Source organism: Helicoverpa zea, chromosome 11 (assembly GCF_022581195.2).
Source record: "Helicoverpa zea isolate HzStark_Cry1AcR chromosome 11, ilHelZeax1.1, whole genome shotgun sequence".
Taxonomy (NCBI): domain Eukaryota; kingdom Metazoa; phylum Arthropoda; class Insecta; order Lepidoptera; family Noctuidae; genus Helicoverpa; species Helicoverpa zea.
The window spans coordinates 651046-668976 of NC_061462.1; the positions used below are offsets into that span (position 1 = coordinate 651046).

Here is a 17931-nt window from a genome sequence, read left to right on the forward strand (position 1 = left end):
GGTACCTATGATCTTGGGTCTACTAGTTCTGACTTCATTCTGAGATTACCTTTCTTCACCAATTCCTACGAAGTTCTACCACAGGTTCTACCATGGAAGCGAGACTAGGTATAAGTACCTGTAGAAAAATTCTTGAGATCCATGAATATGATGATTTCTTCTCTAGGACTAATAATTTACGATTGTAGATTTTTTTTAATATCCATTTCCAACTTGCAACATTTGCGAAATATCTTTACGTGCACTTCATTCTAGAAGCTGGAAGACTGACCGTATTCCGATCAAGTGTAGTGAAAAACCTGAGTAGACAATCGGAGTCTGAGTACCTAGAGCCACTAAGTAACCAAGAAACTTCTGTTCCTATACTTCTTCAATACTTCTCCGACGGGAAATATTTGCAGCCAAGGCACTGTCAGCTTGGTACAGGTACCTTCTATAGGTGCACATCTATACTATATCTTGCGATCCTTGGCGACGCGAAACAGTTAGACCATTTTCGAGATTCCTGTAATATTTTAAACGGGAAGGGATATAAATAAATACTTCGTGTGTATTTTATTTAATATGTAAATGCAAAAACCTAGAATGAGGGTCGATGATCCTGCAAAAAAAATGTATGTACCGCCATCTACCGGCACACACAAGTACTAAAATTTGTCAAATCAACCAGTTCAGGGCCACTTCGCAATAGTGGGTAGGCACTACGCACTCCATACTCCATCTTATGAAAAACCAGTATAATTAGGAGTTGGAAATATGATCGAAAAAAAACTACAAATATGCAATAAACACTATTTTATCTTAAAGGTCTTTCTAAATCATTCTCTTAAATAAGTACATTTATTTTACTTACAAGAAAATCATACTAATAAAATATACCAGATCTGGGGCCCGATTCTCCTAATTTTACTTAAGCGACATACGATTCACGTTCGACTCGATTCGACTTATATCCGATCCCGACTCGATTACGATTGAAGCGTATGTGGCATTCCGCTATTTTTTCTTTGAAATAAACGTTTTTATCCTTTTCTGTCATTCAATAATTAATCATTTTATCTGCAAATGATTTACGATTGCAAAATGATTGTACAGCAAACTACCGTATAGACCAAAATTACCAAAATAGCAGACCAATCGCACACCAATCAAATGTCAATCGAATACGATTGGTTCTATATTAGTAGCAGAATGCCCGATATGGTTAAAACTGCTATTTCGATCATATTGTGATTCGATTTCTATTCGATTTTGACATTATTAACTTAGGAGAATCGGGCCTCTGTAGTCTAATATCACAAAAGATATAAAAATAATGACTTACAAGATGAAGTTGCCAGCGACATCTATTGTCGATCGTTCAAACTTAACAGAATAGCACGTAGGTGTTAGTTCGCAGTTATATTGTAGATGGCGGTAGTGACTAACGAAAGTATGGGGAAAAATGTAAAATCCTGAGGGTACAAAAATCTAAAAACAATTCGTTGAATAAAAGATTACTTATGACTTTAAAGAATCACGATAGTTAACAATTTGAATTTACTTTTAATGCTTGCGAGTTTCTGAAAGCAAATTAAATGTTTATCATATCCAAGGAAGGTACTAAGATCAATACGCCTTGATTTCTTCCACCACAAGGCGCAGGAACCGAATTTAACCATAATTAAAAATTATACATTTTGGTTTCGAAATCTGGACCTATCGTAAGTTGAATAAAACTAAGTAGACATCTAATTACACTTACCTACTATAAAATAAACTAAATTAAGAGCTAACAATTTCGTATTTCAGCTGGGTTTCGTTCAGTCTCGTTACTAGATTGGTATTGTTGAACGCTGAACCCGGTGTCATAACTCCTCCACTGTGGAACAATTTTTTTTTTATGTCATTTCTTTTAGAGATTATTATCAAGTAACAGATGACCTTCAACTATTCGTTATTTACAAAAATGCTAGTAAATCTTGAGTTTCTTGAAATCTCTTAAAACAACTATTTCATCTCCTCGTCCCCAAGGATCTTCTCACTAAATATTCAGAAAATACTCACATTTCTGGCATGTTGTGTCTCTCTTTGAGGATTGTGACTGCGGACATGAGGAGTGCCGCTACTGCAGAACCGTAAGCAGGGTTCGTACCAGTTACCTGTCAAATATATCTTAAATTACTTCTATAGCTTTACCATATTAGCTATTTGGATAGGAAAGAACAACATTGTAAATTACTACCAAATTGGTATAATAAAAATTCGTTTTAGAGGACCACAGTCCACAAGGTCATATTCTTGGGTCAACTGAATCATTTGGGAGATGTGTCTTACTGTGGATGTCTCAATGAATGTTGAATGTTGTGTGTTTTGACGTCTCAGTTATGACCGTCTAACCCAAAAGATACCAGGATGAGAAGGAATAGATACGGAAGGGTAGGAAGACCAGGATATAACGTTTATCTTTGTAGGAGTAAAACAATACGTCTGTCTTATAGTTTTTGGTCTTACCTTAGCCACAACAGTTTTTGTAGGCGGCATTGTGTCCACATTAGCGCCTTCCGCCCAACCCTTACCAACCAGCTCAAAAGTGAAGTGCGTATTATTCATGACATTCTCTGTCGGGCCTTGCTTCGTCACGTACCCTGAAGACCAGTACTTCGGATGGTTCAACAAGTACTTTCGCGTCCATTCTGCTTTTGCCATCATAAATATGACCACGCCACTACAGATAGTGAGGAGGGACCGTCCAAGACTTCCGCCCTTGAAGTATGCTTGGAACTGAACGGGGCGCTCCTGTTTGTTCTGGTAGAGGAACCGCTGTGTCCTGTACACCACGGACTCGTCTGCTCCTGGGAATGGGAGGTACCAACTGCCGTCCTTTTTTTGAAGATTCCTGGAAGTTAAAAAAATATTTGGAGATATCAGTAGGTTAAAGCTGATTCTTAAGTGTATGTATCGGAGGAAGGAAATTAGCTTACTTGAGTTTCACCTCAGGTTTCATCTGTGGCAAAGGTTCCGGGAACAAAGCTTTCTTCAGCTGCGCTAGTTGGCTGTGATCTGCCATTCTGAAACCATGTAAGTAAATGCTTTTATAACACAAGTCCTCACTTGCTCTGTCACAAGAAGGTGTAAACTGAGCATTACTCATTCTTCCTACTTGCTTCCTGAGGTTTGTTACAGGCTTTTTATCGTCCCACTGCTGGGCACCTGAGATTAGCCGATTCAAATAAGCAAACTCATTATAAATAGTATTGGTAAGTTACCCATAAATGATAGACTCCCATGTCCCAAAGCCAATGACGCCTCGCTCCTTCGACTCCTCCGCGATGTCGGGCGGTAGGTACCCGCTCAGGTACGACTCCACTGAGTTTAATGTGCCTGCAAATAGATAATACACATGTTAAGCAAATTCGGGGATCGGTGAACGCTTTCTTTATGCTTAGACTCGTATCCTACTTGCCTACTCCTTTTTATATACTTATAGAAACATTAAGAAGATTACCTATATTTGTACTATACTTAAATTCTAGGCTTTTGTGCCTCGTAGAAGACGTAAAGCTGTCAGTTGAGCTTTTGGGATAAATGGCCGGAAAGTGGTGGATATTACGTTGATGTGGCGTATAAACATAGTTACATATTAAACGCCATCTAGCCTATATTACTGCATAGAACAAATCAAACCTTTAAAGTTCTGTTTAAGAAAGATGACGCCCATGTCAGCCGGGACGCTGTCCCATCCACACGCGCTGATCACGAACACGCCAGCCTCCCGCGCGCGTTCGTCGTAGCGAATCTGCATCAGCTCCATAAACTGGAAATACCGGAGACTATGATAACCCGAGCTTCTGCCACCAGTTCTAGTACCCGTTTCACTCGCTTCGTTAGGAAACTACTTCGTGCAGTCGAATAAAAAGGAGCCTACATGTTACGGCCAAAGCCCGAATTGCAGCTACAAGTAGGTTTAGCCGGCTACAGCAAAGTGTAACCAGACATTTGCGGTTAAACTTTGTTGTATCCTCTTCTCTTAAGGTTAGATATAAGTAGATGTAGCCTTCAGTACAGCAGCTGCACTTAGGTGCAGCCGCAAAGCCGTGGTTAAAGTTAGCAAGCTATTGCTCATCGGTTAGAATTAAGGTTACGATTTAGTTAAGCATTTTGGCTTTGTATTGAGATTCTTAACATGTCTTTTCTGACTGATTCTCTCTGATCCAATATTTAAAAAAATTCAAACAGAGTATATAAGATCTATACATATAATAAATCTGTAGAAAGTGATTGTTTGTTCGGGATTCACGTAAAATCTACGAATTTAATGCAGACAATGCTTATATACAAAAGTTCTACGTAACTTGGGGTATTACTTAGGCTTTGTTTCATCGAAATCGGTTCACTCTATCAAAAGATATGATTAATTTAGTGAATTCAAGATGTAAAATATTACGACACGCAATCTGTTTGACAAAACAGTACAGGTTAAAGTAGCTCCATCTGTGGTAAATAAAATACATCAAGAAGCGAGGTGGTAAATAACAATGAATTACCATTTACATTCTTTATATACTATTATTTCAATAGATGGAGTTGTGTATTTTCCGTAATTCACCATATTTTAACACGTAGTGTAATTTTTCGATAGACATTTCAATAGTGTTTGTCAGTTTGCCGTGCCACATCAAAATCCAACTATAATTATTACCTTGATGAAAGGAAAATTAATAGATCTCAGCCAAATTTAAAACGGTGCCATCTAAATTATTTTTTGAACATTATGTCAAAAATGATGACTTTAGTGGAACAATTAATTATAATTTAAAGTTACAGATGGAGTTCATATCAGGATTTTTTCATAAACATAGTTTAGCTTATCTTCCACTAATGTGGTGGCCTTAAACAAATTACTTTGAGTGAGTAGTATTATTTTTTCTGATGCAAAATATGAAAACTTAATCCTAGAAGAAATCAGGATCTATCTCTCGCAAGCGCTGCTAAGCGTGAGATAATGTAGGCTTCTGTAGCTTTAAAAACCAGCCCAGATACAAAGTGCAGATAAGAAATGGGAGCTGCCTTATCGCGTCTGTAAACGTACAAAATACGCGTCGCATACCAGAGACATGCTTACTTTCAACTTCCGATCGCAATTAATACACTGTTCACGATTACGAACAGTCTCAGTTAGACCCGAGCCAAGTCTAAAAAAAACCTTTTATATAAAACTACGTTTGATATCATTCAATTACAAAGACAGAATTATTCTCTGTTGCAAATCCTATCCACCTATATCCTATCCTAATCCAGAATGCATTGCAGGTGTGCATTGCACAAAAACCAATGGTATCCTATTCGAGAAGTCAAAAGAGTTGACCTGCCAACGTCAGCTTCTGCGCTAAGCAAGTGTTCTTAATAGTACCATCAGAATTACATTCATCGTTGAATGAGGTGAATAAATTTTCAGAAACCACAATAACAGTAGGAGCCAAAGCGTATTATCGCTTCATAGAGCTCTGATTGGCCCCAGGTGACCAAGTCAGGTCTGATTTGTTCGTTCATCAGATCTTTGAAAGTGTTTCGGTGGATACTTACGTCCTGTTTACGTGTGACACAAAATATGGTATATAAACGTCCTCCGCAAGAGCGAAATTTTCCCAGTGTGCGATAGTGACGCACAGTATACAACACTTATGTTTCTTTTGATTTGCTGGCTCCACCAAGAAATGACAAATTGCGAGCGTACATTTTGAAAATCTTGGCAAAACTGCAGGTTTCAAGTACGAACACATGAAGTGGACTCTCTCAGATACGTACATTTTGCCTATTCGTGAACTAATGCAAACATTTCGGTGGAGTCCCAGCTTAGGCCACCACATTAGGCGTGCGCGATCCTCGGGCGTGTGAGTAGCGCGGGCGCCGCGCGTGCGTCGCGAGCGCGCCGCGTGAGCGTCGCGTTTTGCTGCCCTGCGGCACTTGCAGCGCGCTCGCGGCGCGCACGCGCCGCTCTCCTTGACGTTTAACTGCTTAGGGGTTTGCGGGCGGCGGGGATAGCGGGCGAAGGGGTAAGAACGCAACTCGAGCGCCGCGTGCTCGCCTCGAGCGCGTCGCTTGCACTCTTCACACATGCCGCAGGGCAGCAAAACGCGATGTTCACGCAGCGCGCTCGCGACGCCCGCGCTACTCACACGCCCGAGGATCGCGCACGCCTAATGTGGGGTCAGCCTTACCATAGTGAGTAAGTGAAACTATCCTACCCTATGCGCCTGCTGATGATGATGACTCATTTCATCATCCATCCAGCCATGTTGGTGTTGGCTTCCAGTCGCCGAATCTGTTCGAGTACCAATATTTTGCTTGGAGCGACTACCTATCTGATCTCTTCAATCCAGTCACATTACAAGACATTATCCATGGTAAGACTGACAGACTTTCTGGCTTCTGATTAGTCACAGCAGCTGCAGAAAATGTACAAATGACAGCTTTGTCAGACTCAAAGCATATAGACATAGATTATAGCTGTTTCCTGTGAAAATTACTTACGCACCATACGTAATAATTTTCCAAATTGGCTGACTAGATCCAGAGATATTCACAACGTCACAAACTTTACTTCTTTTGTTTAGATAAATGGTCACATCCACAACACAACCTTGATCATTGAATCTATGCGACTGCTAAGTGCTAATCCTAATTATACTGTCACGTGAAAGAATGCACCTACGGGATAAGTAGTATTTTGACGATTCTATATTGCCCACGCAGACGAAGTTGCGGGCAACAGCTAGTAGTACATAAAGGAGTACATAAGGAAGTACATATTGGTAGTTCATACTGGAGTACATAAAGTACCTACCTGGAGTCTGAAGAGGACTGTCAATTAGGATAAAAATGTTTTGGCAATAGAACTACTAATTACCTGTGGTTCTCCACTAACATCGATGTAGTGACACTTGCTCTCCACAGCGGCCTTGACGACCGGCTCTCCATACATGCGGTAAGGCCCACAGCAGTTGACAACCAGCCTCGTCTGAGCACACATCGCGTGGAGAGACGCCACATCTCCTATGTCTGCTACTATTACTTTCACGTGGGATAGATCCTCTCCTAGAATGGAAATTAAAGTCTGAATAGGATGAGCCTTTGGAGGTTTGGTAATTAATATCAATCCATCTATCCAAGTCCACAGACCTTTTCTACTTAGCCCTCTACGTCCAGCTGATCTGAAAGATCTTCCTAAGTCCTAGTTTTAGGTCAATCAATCTTGATGGGGGTGTCTCGGGATACACTAGTCGGTAAACATTTTCTTCAATTCAAATAATTTTATCTTTCTATCAGCTTTGTAGATACAAGCTTTTCTGTCTTACAAAATTTCCATGGAGGACTATTTCTCGTCCATGAAACGACACATAGATTTCCATTGTTTGCATGAACCGTGTTGTAACGGCGATCGATAGAGTCCTTCAACGGTGGTGCTATAAATGTACAGGGTCGTCAAAGGTCAAAGTCTCGAGATTGTTATCATTATGACGAACTTTTTCAACGAATTTTAACTCGGTAACCAACCATGGAAAGCATTGGTAGGTATACTAAAAGTCCTGAAACTATTGAACCGATTTGAGAAAATATTTGACTGTTGAGAAGCCATCATAAGTAAGTACGGAAAGTAGTTAGAAAATAGAGGGGACATTACAGACACCATAATTTACCAAGAAAATAATTATAACACAATAACGTTTTATATACATATGTTTTTCATTACATTGTGATAGACATTAATCACCCGGCTTAAGATAACTTCGATACAAAAACAAACCAGAAACACTTAAAACAAGTTTGCCTCACGTGTGGGCTAAAACCGATAAAACGTGAGCTTGGGTCCAATATTATAATATGAACACAGGTAAAGATCTAAAAAAAACAGCCTAGTTAAGAACCGCCTACTTTTTCGGAACACCGTTGAAAACAGCATTACACATTATTAGAGTTTGATTTCTTTAAACTTCTTACAATTTACGTAAGTTGCTAATACTTTCGTACCTTACGTACCTACGTAGGTATGTATTTTATGGAAGCAACTTACAAGTGTAATGTCGCGGTAATATTAGTAAGTAATTATAACAGGTTCACGTGTAACCTTGCCCTTTGCACATTGTATATCTTAAATAATAACACGATGACTAAAGTAACAATGATTCAATAATTACGTTATTATCATTCAGCTTCCGTTTATCATTACAAGATCGCAGTTCATACTACCAACATAGTTAATGATTAAGGTATAATTACCGGCATTTGTTGTGATAAAAAAATAGATACTACGGTATCAGAGATTTAAAATGTGTCCAGTAATGATGATAGACTTGTTTTAAATGATAGATATCTACCTATGGACGATATGTAATCTCTAGCGGGTGCCTACTTGGCTTGGATACAGTCCCACAGGAAAATCGGTACAAAGGTTGCTTACTTGCGAAGATATTCCACTTAATCATTTGTCTGCCATAATTTTGTATGAAAGCAAGTTTCTCTTCTTTACCAAAACTCAGTTTTATATAAAAGGGCTTCAGCGTGTTGGCTTCGGCCCCACGTTCGCCTCCCAAAAATCCGGGACTCTATAGTCCCGAGGTCTGGTAGAGACATACAAGGTAATAATAATAAGCCCCGCAGGGCATCTGAGGCGGATGACGGGGAGTAGCGACCCCGCGGGGCTATATATCCGAGTGCTCCAGGGAGAGTATACTGTCCCCCATCTCCGGCTTGCTGGAGTGAAGCATGACGGGGGATAGGTCTCCCGCCTCTTGGCTTGCCATCATCGGCCGGTCAGAGTGGAGTCGCTAGAGTAGGGTTAGCAGCCCGCTCGGAGGGTAGGTGCCTCGTGGTAAGTGGCGAGTGGGCCGGTGATGCTGGACCCACAGGGAGCGCGTGATCTGCGTTTAAAGTCCGCCGAGGTATCTTCACCCTTCAGCCGCTCATGTCCCTGTTGCCCTCTTCTTGCTATTGAGTGACTGATTCCCGGGGGCCCAGTAAGTGAGTTGGCGAGTCTCCACCTGCCATTTTTACGTGTATTTATTACATTGTTATCGGCAGGTGCCATAGTTCCCGTAGTTTCCCCATTCCTAATCCACTAGCATCCCATTACAATAGCCCAAGTAGTTTTCATCCATAGTTAGCAATAGTTTAGCACAGAACCGGGGATTGTACTTGGGTACATTTCTATAGTGTATACAGGGATAATCGTCGGTTTTGTGTCACCATTTCATTAAAGTTGTCTCAAAAGGGCTTCAGCCTGTTGGCTTCGGCCCCACGTTCGCCTCCCAAAAATCCGGGACTCTATAGTTCCGAGGTCTGGTAGAGACATACAAAAATAATAATAAATTTTATTTATTCAGATAACTGAGATCCATACAGTAGTTAGGTACACAAACAATATAATTATAATTAATAAACAATAGTAAGCAGGGATTTAGTCCTCTGCACTAATTTCCACATAAGCGGGCAGTCGTGTCTTCTGGCTATAGCACTCAAGATGCTGTGGCGACTTCCACGCAACCGACTGATGAATGATGCGGTCTTCTTACGCCATATAGCTGCAAAGCCATCTGTGTGCGCAACAGTAAACATTGCTGATGCGCTACAGAAACGTGGAAGCCGCAACAGCGCCCTGAACGCGTTATTAAATTGCACCCGCAGAGCATTGTATGTTCTCTGAGTATAGTTAGCCCACAGAGCTCCCGTGTAGAGTGATGTACAATACGCTTTAAATAATGTAATTTTAACTGCGTCTGTACAACGGGAGAATCTGCGGGCCAACATATTCGCCCGAACTGACAATGATCTGCGTTCTCGCTCCATATCAACATCATCTTTTAAATCATCGGTGACCCAATGTCCAAGGTATTTAAATTGGTACACTCTAGATAACGCTTCACCGTTCAGGTGAAGGGGTTGTACTGGTGGACTTTTGGGACCCGATTTAAAAACCATGTATACACTCTTTTTCACGTTATATATAAGCCCGTGTGAAGCCACAAAAGACTCACAAACTGCGAGCAACTTCCGGAGAGCTCCGATTGAGGGGGCCAGCAGCACCATGTCGTCCGCATAGCTGAAGTTGTTACAACAAACACCATCAACATAGCAGCCGACATGCATGCCGCTGAGCTCCTCAACCAGGGCGTTTACGTACAGGTTGAAGAGTAAGGGTGAGCTCAAACCCCCCTGCCGCACCCCACACTCCAACCTACTCGCATCCGAAAGTTCACCCGCCCACTTCACACGGTTCTCTTGGTTGAGATACCAGTACCTCAGGATTGATGCCAACTCCCGCGCACTCCAATATCTGCTAACTTCTGCCACAGAACATCGTATGAGACTAAATCAAATGCCTTGCTCAGGTCCAGGAAACAGGCATAGACGGGAGTTCGTCTATCCGTGTAATACTTGACAGTGTGTTTCAAACTAAATATTGCTGTATCTGTGGACAACCCAGCTCGAAACCCGAACTGAGCGTCATGCAATTGTATGTTCTTGGAAAAATAAGAGTTGAGCACACTGTCAAGTACCTTGGCTACGATAGTCGCTAAAGAAATTGGCCTGTAATTGGTCTTATCTGCCATGTCTCCTGTCCTGTTCTTAGCTATTGGTACCACCAGCGTCTGCATCAATCCGGGAGGAAGGTATCCGTGGCTTATGCACATGTTAGACAACATGGCAAGAACTCGGGGTAGATGGTCGCCAGCGTGTCTCAAGTGTTCGACACTGAGTTCGTCATGACCGGGGGATTTACCTCCTGTCATCTTCTTTATAGCAATTTTGACATCTTTTGAAAACATGCTTGTTGTAATATCAGTATGACAGGCGACACCATCCCGCTATGGCGGACCCAGCGGAGACTTAATGGAATAATAGTCTTTAAATAAATTGGCTATTTCTTTGGGACTAGAGACGCCATCGATACTTACTGTGTTAAAGTGGCTTTAAACTTTTAACTGATCGAGGAGTGAACAAAACCTAGATAAAAATATGCGACTCTAAAGTCAGCATAGGTAAGTAGGTACCTATAAAAATATTGACTTGAATTTTTACCTAATAGAATTGAATATCTAAACGTTGATGACGTGATCAGATGAACCGAAGATCTGATAATTAATTTATCATCTATTTTATCACGACAAAAATAACACAGTTCTTAGATTACTTAGGTTAAAGTTCACCAACAATATAAACGTCCGTTTTTCTCAAAACAACTGTTAACTTTGAAACCTGTCCAAAATTCATAGTACCTACCGTACTTAAACAGTTTTTTTACGAAAAGTTACGTTTACGTTGTAGATAAACTTGGCCTTACTCAATAAATAAAAATATTGTTTCATTCATGGATGATGCAGCAAATTTTGAGTATTTCCTGCAAAGAATTATGATCTCGTAATGAAAAAAGCTGTGTCATGCAAATGACAAACCACCTATACTGCCTTATTCGGCTGTGGATGATGCAAGAATATAAATCGATACTATATTATGTTATGTTAATACTAATATTTATAAAGCTGAATGGTTTCTTTATTTGGCTAAACGTGTTAATCTCAAAAATTACCATAAACTATTTTCGGAAGACGCAGTTGAAACCGTAATCCAAATACTAAATTATGTCTAGACTTTAAAATACTTACACTTTGACCTTTGAGTTTGCTTCGGTGCTTTTTTTGAAGGTATTCTATAATGAATGTTAAGATATTTTTGTCCTAGTAGTTTGATTTATGATTTTTACTAACCAGTTCTTTTGGCGACCTCGGCTTTCAAGTTTTCGAGCTTGTCTCGAGAACGGCCGGCAACTCCCCAGGATCCGATGTCATACTTCTTGGCGAGCTTCGCCATTTGGATGACAGCGTGCTTGCCTGTGAGGCCAGTCGCCCCGAAGATCACCAGGTCTATCCGTGGCACCTGGACAGTAGAATACATTAAAGTTCCGTATTTTTTACACATTTTATCGATAATGGTACTGGTACGGAACCCTTGCCGGGTAACTGGGTTGAGGAGGTCAGATTGAGCAATCGCTCCTTATAAAACACTGGTAGGTACTCATTTCCGGTTAGACTGGAAGCCGACCCCAAAATAGTTGGGAAAAAAGCTCGGAAGATGAAGATGATGGTACGGAACCCTTTATGCGCGAGTCCGGCTCGGACTTGCCCGATTTTTTTTTATTAATAAGGAGGAACCTTATATTTAAATAATTTTTAAGAAGATTGAGGGACAGTTAAAAGTCTGATGATTATGAGGTTTATTATGATCACTCCTTGACTTTTTATCTTCATTGCGTGATAGTTTGACCAATAATTTATAGGGGTACTTCCTACTATCCCTACCTGTCACCCCGCATCATTTATACTAAAAGGGTATAATTTCTAATCCACTTACTTCCATTCTAATCAGCTTTCAGCAATCGATTAACTTATTTGTAAAATTGAATTTTTAAACTTGAAACTTCGTAAAATATTAATGTATACTGAAACACTGACACCAATTTTATCATAACCCAAAACTAAGTTTCAACGAATTTGTGAAAAAAAATAACGATAAATTCCACCGCGTAGCACGTCATCGACGGTTGAAATACAAAGTGGACTAATGTTAGTGGGAAGCTACGGACTATATTTATGTAGATGTGAATTATTCGAAACAAGTTTGACAAATTAAAACTTTAGTTCGGATGACTTGTTGTTTTTTATACAAATACGTATCCTATCAGTCTTTCTGCAAATGTTTTCGTTGTTTCATCAGCGTCTAGTTGAGTACCTATGGCATAGTTTTCTGATTTGGACGATACACAAATGGTAGAACAGTCAATCACTCCAGCTATGTAGGTGCTTAAGGGTCCTATCCCTAGACGAGTAGTAGACGTCACTTTTGAACCATCCTGTATATATATTTATATCCCATACATAAGCTACCTCTATATATTCCCTTATATAGGTACCACCCCTATGTCCTACAATAAGTAAAAGTAATACTCCTTAAGTACAAGTACCCCAATGTACTTCCTTATGTTTTCCTTTAAATACTCCCGTATGTTAAAAATGCACGTATGCACGTTAAACTGTAGGTTCCGGCTGTCATTGAACATCCTTGGCAGTCGTTACGGGTAGTCAGAAGCCAGTAAGTCTGACACCAGTCTAACCAAGGGGTATCGGGTTGCCCGGGTAACTGGGTTGAGGAGGTCAGATAGGCAGTCGCTTCTTGTAAAGCACTGGTACTCAGCTGAATCCGGTTAGACTGGAAGCCGACCCCAACATGATTGGGAAAAGGCTCGGAGGATGAGATGAGATGAGACTCCCGTATGTATTCCGTTATGTACTCCCTTTATAAACTGCCTTATGTTATCATTAGATACCTACTCTCTCTATGTACACTCACTTATGTACCAGGTACTAGCCATGGAAATCAAAATGACAAGCGGAGATGTCCAAACGCAAAATTTCCTCAGAAGCGCTATAACTTGCGGGTGCTCGGGGGACAAGGAACATTAGGTAGTAGCTCCGCCTGCACCCGCAGATTATTTTCAAAATAATATCAACAATCAATCATTATGAATCTTTAACAAATTGGTTTTGATTTGACAAGGATCCTGAAAGCCTTGTTAGTTATCACGCCTACCGTACGTAACCTGACTTACAAGAAGGCGCCTGACCTACCTATAGCATCTCCGCGACAGATTACTAGCTAATCTCTGCTCATCTTTCCTTCCTCCGCGATACACCCTTATATACCTACTCCTTTATACGTGCTACTCATATGTAGGTCTACCTACTTATGAATTTAAAGAAATTGTATGAGATCTCTTTGGGACAAAATATTTGTGTAGTCTGAGAGAAAAATTGAAATGTTAATATGATTCGTTATTAATGCAAATAATATTTTGTAATAATTTATTTGGAAAATACGCGTGCAACGAATCGGCATTATGGTGACGTTTGGCAGCGGTTGTCAAGTTGACAATGATGACACTTACTTGACACTATTTCGCCGAAAGTTGGTCCGTGGCTGCATAACCTCACCATAAAATCTAAATTAAATAAACAAAATGGAATTAAACGAAAGAATTCTTCACTACTTAGAGAAGACTGATAAAGTAGATACTTTAAAGTTAGCTAGTGAATTCAATGAAGACCATCAAAAAGTTGTGGGTGCTGTAAAGAGTTTGGAAGCTCTTGAAATGGTGGTGTCTGAAACTACGAAGAGTACGCGGTGGGAGTTAACTGGGGAAGGCGAACTGGTGGCTGATAAAGGCAGTCATGAAGCTGTGTTGTACAATAGCATCCCGGAAAATGGTATACCTCAGGCTGAAGTTATGAAGGTAGATACACTTACATACCTACTAACTTTTCAAGTGAATGATGAAACACTTGAGATAATTATTGTAAAGCAAGACGACCCACTGACCACAGTTTGTGTTATACCTGAAAATTTTACAGATTCCAGTACCTTTTTTTTTTTTTTTTTAGCGACGTAAAATCATCAAATGACCCCTCCCGCTGTGGGTTAGCAGCGGTGAGTGTCAGACTCTTACTGACTAAAATCGTCGTGTTCCGTCATAGGCCTTTTATGTACCAGGGCCGCGGTATCTCTTTCGAACAACCCGCAGCCCCGGCAGGCCTTGGCCCTGTTGGGCCCCGCTGGGAGATTCCAGTACCTTCAGTGCACTTTAGATGATCCTTTAACCAAAAAGCCAGAAACTCTTTTTTCTTATACATGTTGTATATTTCGAAAGTATAGCAAACTGTACTTAATTTCCAATTAGAATGTTACGACTAACATATTGTAATTCAAATTCACCTGTATTTACAGACTGTACCAAACGCTAAAGTTGGCTTCAGCAAAGCTATGTCCTCTGGCTGGATACTTATAGACAAATCTGGGGGAGCACCACTTGTCAAGCGTAAAGTACAAAGCATCACCGACACTGTGCAGGAACACTTGATCGAAATCAAAAAAGGCATAGACAATATTCCTGATAATGTCAGAAATGATTACAAGAAACGCAAGCTGCTGCAAGAAGTTACTATCAAGAGTTTCCTGTTATCAAAAGGACCGCAGTTTGCAACAACTATTAAAAAATTGGAGACAGATTTGACAAGTGAAATGCTGTTGACTGGTGCTTGGAAAACTTTGCAGTTCAAGCCATACAACTTTGATGCTTTGGGTAAGAATGTAATTTTACTGTCCCATATATATACAGCAATAGATTATTTTGGTAAGGAGAATGAACACTATATGTCTATAATTTTTGTTCTCATTAAGTAAACAAAAGTATGTTACTGTGCAATTCCTCATTTAATCATGTTTTCTGGCTTTACACTTACCCATATAAGCTATGTTAACAAAAATTGACAATCTATTTTACACACCAATATTTTATGACACAGATTTTGTTTTTAATTTACATTTCTGTGTTCACGCTTACCAATACTACCAATTCTCGCTACAGGCCAGCCCCCAGAATGTGGCCACCTTCACCCTCTACTGAAGGTCCGTTCTGAATTCCGAGAGATCTTCTTAGAAATGGGTTTCAATGAAATGCCAACAAACCAATACATTGAAAGCTCCTTCTGGAACTTTGATGCACTCTTCCAACCACAGCAGCATCCGGCAAGAGACGCTCATGATACATTCTTCATGTCCTCACCGACAAGCACTACAGAATTCCCAATGGAATATTTGGAAAGGGTCAAGAAAGTTCATAGTGAGGGTGGTTATGGATCCCAGGTGAGTTTGTTTGAAATTATTTTGTCATAATGATGCATTATTTGAATAAAAACTATAATTCGTGAAGTTAATTGTGTGACTCCTTGTTGCATCAGCTAACTGCCAGTGAAAGTCGCCTACAAATCAGTCCAGCCATCTCAATACCCAATACTTTTATTGCACTTTTATGTCAGAGGCTAAACAGAATAAATAGACTGACCTGAGTGACAAATAACTGCCCTAACTTTTATAACACTTGTCTTGTTCTTTACCAGGGCTACAGATACGACTGGAAGATCGAGGAAGCACAAAAGAACTTGCTTCGTACCCACACCACCGCCGTCAGTGCGCGCATGCTCTACAAGTTGGCGCAGCAGAAAGAATTCACTCCTCAGAAGTACTTCAGCATTGATAAGGTACGTATAGAGCACGGCAGAATGACGTAGAACCTCTTTGAAGAACGTAGTCTTACGTCTTACGGTGTCATGTGGACTTTTAGAGTGAAGACAGCATTTCAGTAGACTTAGTATAGTTCGGCCTACTTTACAGGAGACCAATGATTTGAAGACGATAGTAGAGGGTAGTAGAAGGATGTGATAATCTTTTATTTGTTTATTTATTCATTACATTATGGGTATTAAATTATCACAACATAATCTATCCACAATAACAGTATTTGACTCATTCCCAATACGATTTTTCGTCAATAATCTTCCCTTACCATGGCATCATAATTGTTATTACCCCACAGGTGTTCCGCAACGAGACCCTAGATGCCACACATCTAGCTGAGTTCCACCAGGTGGAAGGAGTGATTGCGGACCGAGGCCTCGGCTTAGCAGACCTCATCAGTGTCCTGGATGCCTTCTTCAAACGACTGGGCTTCGATAGGCTGCAGTTCAAGCCAGCATACAACCCTTATACCGAACCCAGTATGGAGATATTCGCTTATCATACTGGTGAGTTTTAACATTCGTTGGTTCACAAAGAAAAACTATACGCGTCGTTTGAAAAAGCACTTAACTGAAGTCAGAAAATCCTCTCAGAGAAGAGGATATTCATTGAAAAGTCGATTGTAGTTTCTCACTATAATAGTAAAAAATATACAAATATCTTGTGTATGTAGTAAGGAATAAATAACTTCATGTAGATAACACATCAAGTTAGAATAGAATACATTCTATTAATAAAGTCAACCACCATTTAACATCCTATTGATCGATTAGCATATTTGCCAATGACTTATTATCATCTACAATTTAATAACATTGTTGTGTATATTTCAGGCCTTGGAAAATGGATCGAAATCGGCAACTCCGGCGTGTTCCGACCAGAAATGTTATTACCTATGGGTCTTCCCGAGGACGTTAATGTTATCGCCTGGGGTCTCTCGTTAGAACGACCGACTATGATCAAATATGGTCTAAACAACATTAGGGATCTAGTGGGCCCTAAAGTAGACCTACAAATGGTACAGAACAACCCTATATGTAGGCTTGATAAATAAATATTTATTTGCATTTAATAAAATTATTACCAAAATGTTATGTTTTATTTATTAAGGGAACAAGAGGGACATTTGAAAAGAAATACTTATTTGTTACCGGCATATTGAAACATAACATGGCGGCTCCACATTAGTGCCGTGAAGCCCCGTTTACAAGCGTTAACGTGAGTGTGGATTTTCGCGGGGCTCACGCCAGTTGGCCGACCAGTGTCGGTATTTTGTCCGGTGACAAATGGGGTCCGCGCCATTTTCATGCATTTACGGCGAGAATTCGTACGTGAATTCACGGCACTAATGTGGTGACGACAAAAAGTTAGGCAAGAACCACGAGAACTATACCTCTGTACCTAGGTAATAGAGATGTACCTAACGAATGTAAATTTTTTGCACAACACGAATGCGAATGTCTGCTCTCGAAATTCGTGAATACGCACGTTTTATGTGAATACGGGTGAACTTAACGTTACCACACCGACAAGAAACGTCCAATTTAATAGAACCCTTATTAAAGTCCTAAATTCGAAATAAGCACGCTAAACAAGGGCATTACCAGAGGGAGCGCAATTACTAATTTTTTGTTAAAATGATTAATAAAATATAAAACAGAAAATAAGTCACAGTTACAAAAGCCCCTGTGGAGCTAGATTATGAGCATTTGGCCCTGATCTGCACCGCCCGAGGGCCTGTGCCTACTGCCTGGGCACTGTCGCCGT

General features: G+C 40.3%; 2 protein-coding genes across 3 annotated transcripts; one reads left to right on the plus strand and one right to left on the minus strand.

Annotated features, from left to right (window-relative positions):
- Positions 1-1237: 1237 nt before the first annotated feature.
- On the minus strand, positions 1238-12602 carry LOC124634575 (saccharopine dehydrogenase-like oxidoreductase). Of its 2 annotated transcripts, XM_047170195.1 has the most exons (9): positions 12388-12602; positions 11745-11913; positions 6890-7077; positions 3667-3796; positions 3249-3363; positions 2964-3050; positions 2494-2878; positions 2047-2141; positions 1238-1861 (listed from the first exon to the last, which is right to left on the minus strand). In XM_047170195.1, the coding sequence occupies exons 1-9, from the start codon at positions 12391-12393 to the stop codon at positions 1765-1767; spliced, it is 1272 nt and encodes a 423-aa protein (XP_047026151.1). In that variant the 5' UTR covers positions 12394-12602; the 3' UTR covers positions 1238-1764. The 2 variants fall into 2 exon arrangements, with proteins under 2 accessions (XP_047026151.1, XP_047026152.1); XM_047170196.1 differs by lacking the exons at positions 11745-11913; positions 12388-12602 and adding an exon at positions 7162-8522.
- A 1363-nt stretch (positions 12603-13965) lies between these two features.
- On the plus strand, positions 13966-17253 carry LOC124634561 (phenylalanine--tRNA ligase alpha subunit). Its single transcript, XM_047170179.1, has 6 exons — positions 13966-14323; positions 14815-15169; positions 15455-15732; positions 15987-16127; positions 16463-16670; positions 16998-17253. Exons 1-6 carry the CDS (start codon positions 14051-14053, stop codon positions 17216-17218), a joined length of 1476 nt encoding a protein of 491 aa, XP_047026135.1. The 5' UTR covers positions 13966-14050; the 3' UTR covers positions 17219-17253.
- Positions 17254-17931: the final 678 nt, after the last annotated feature.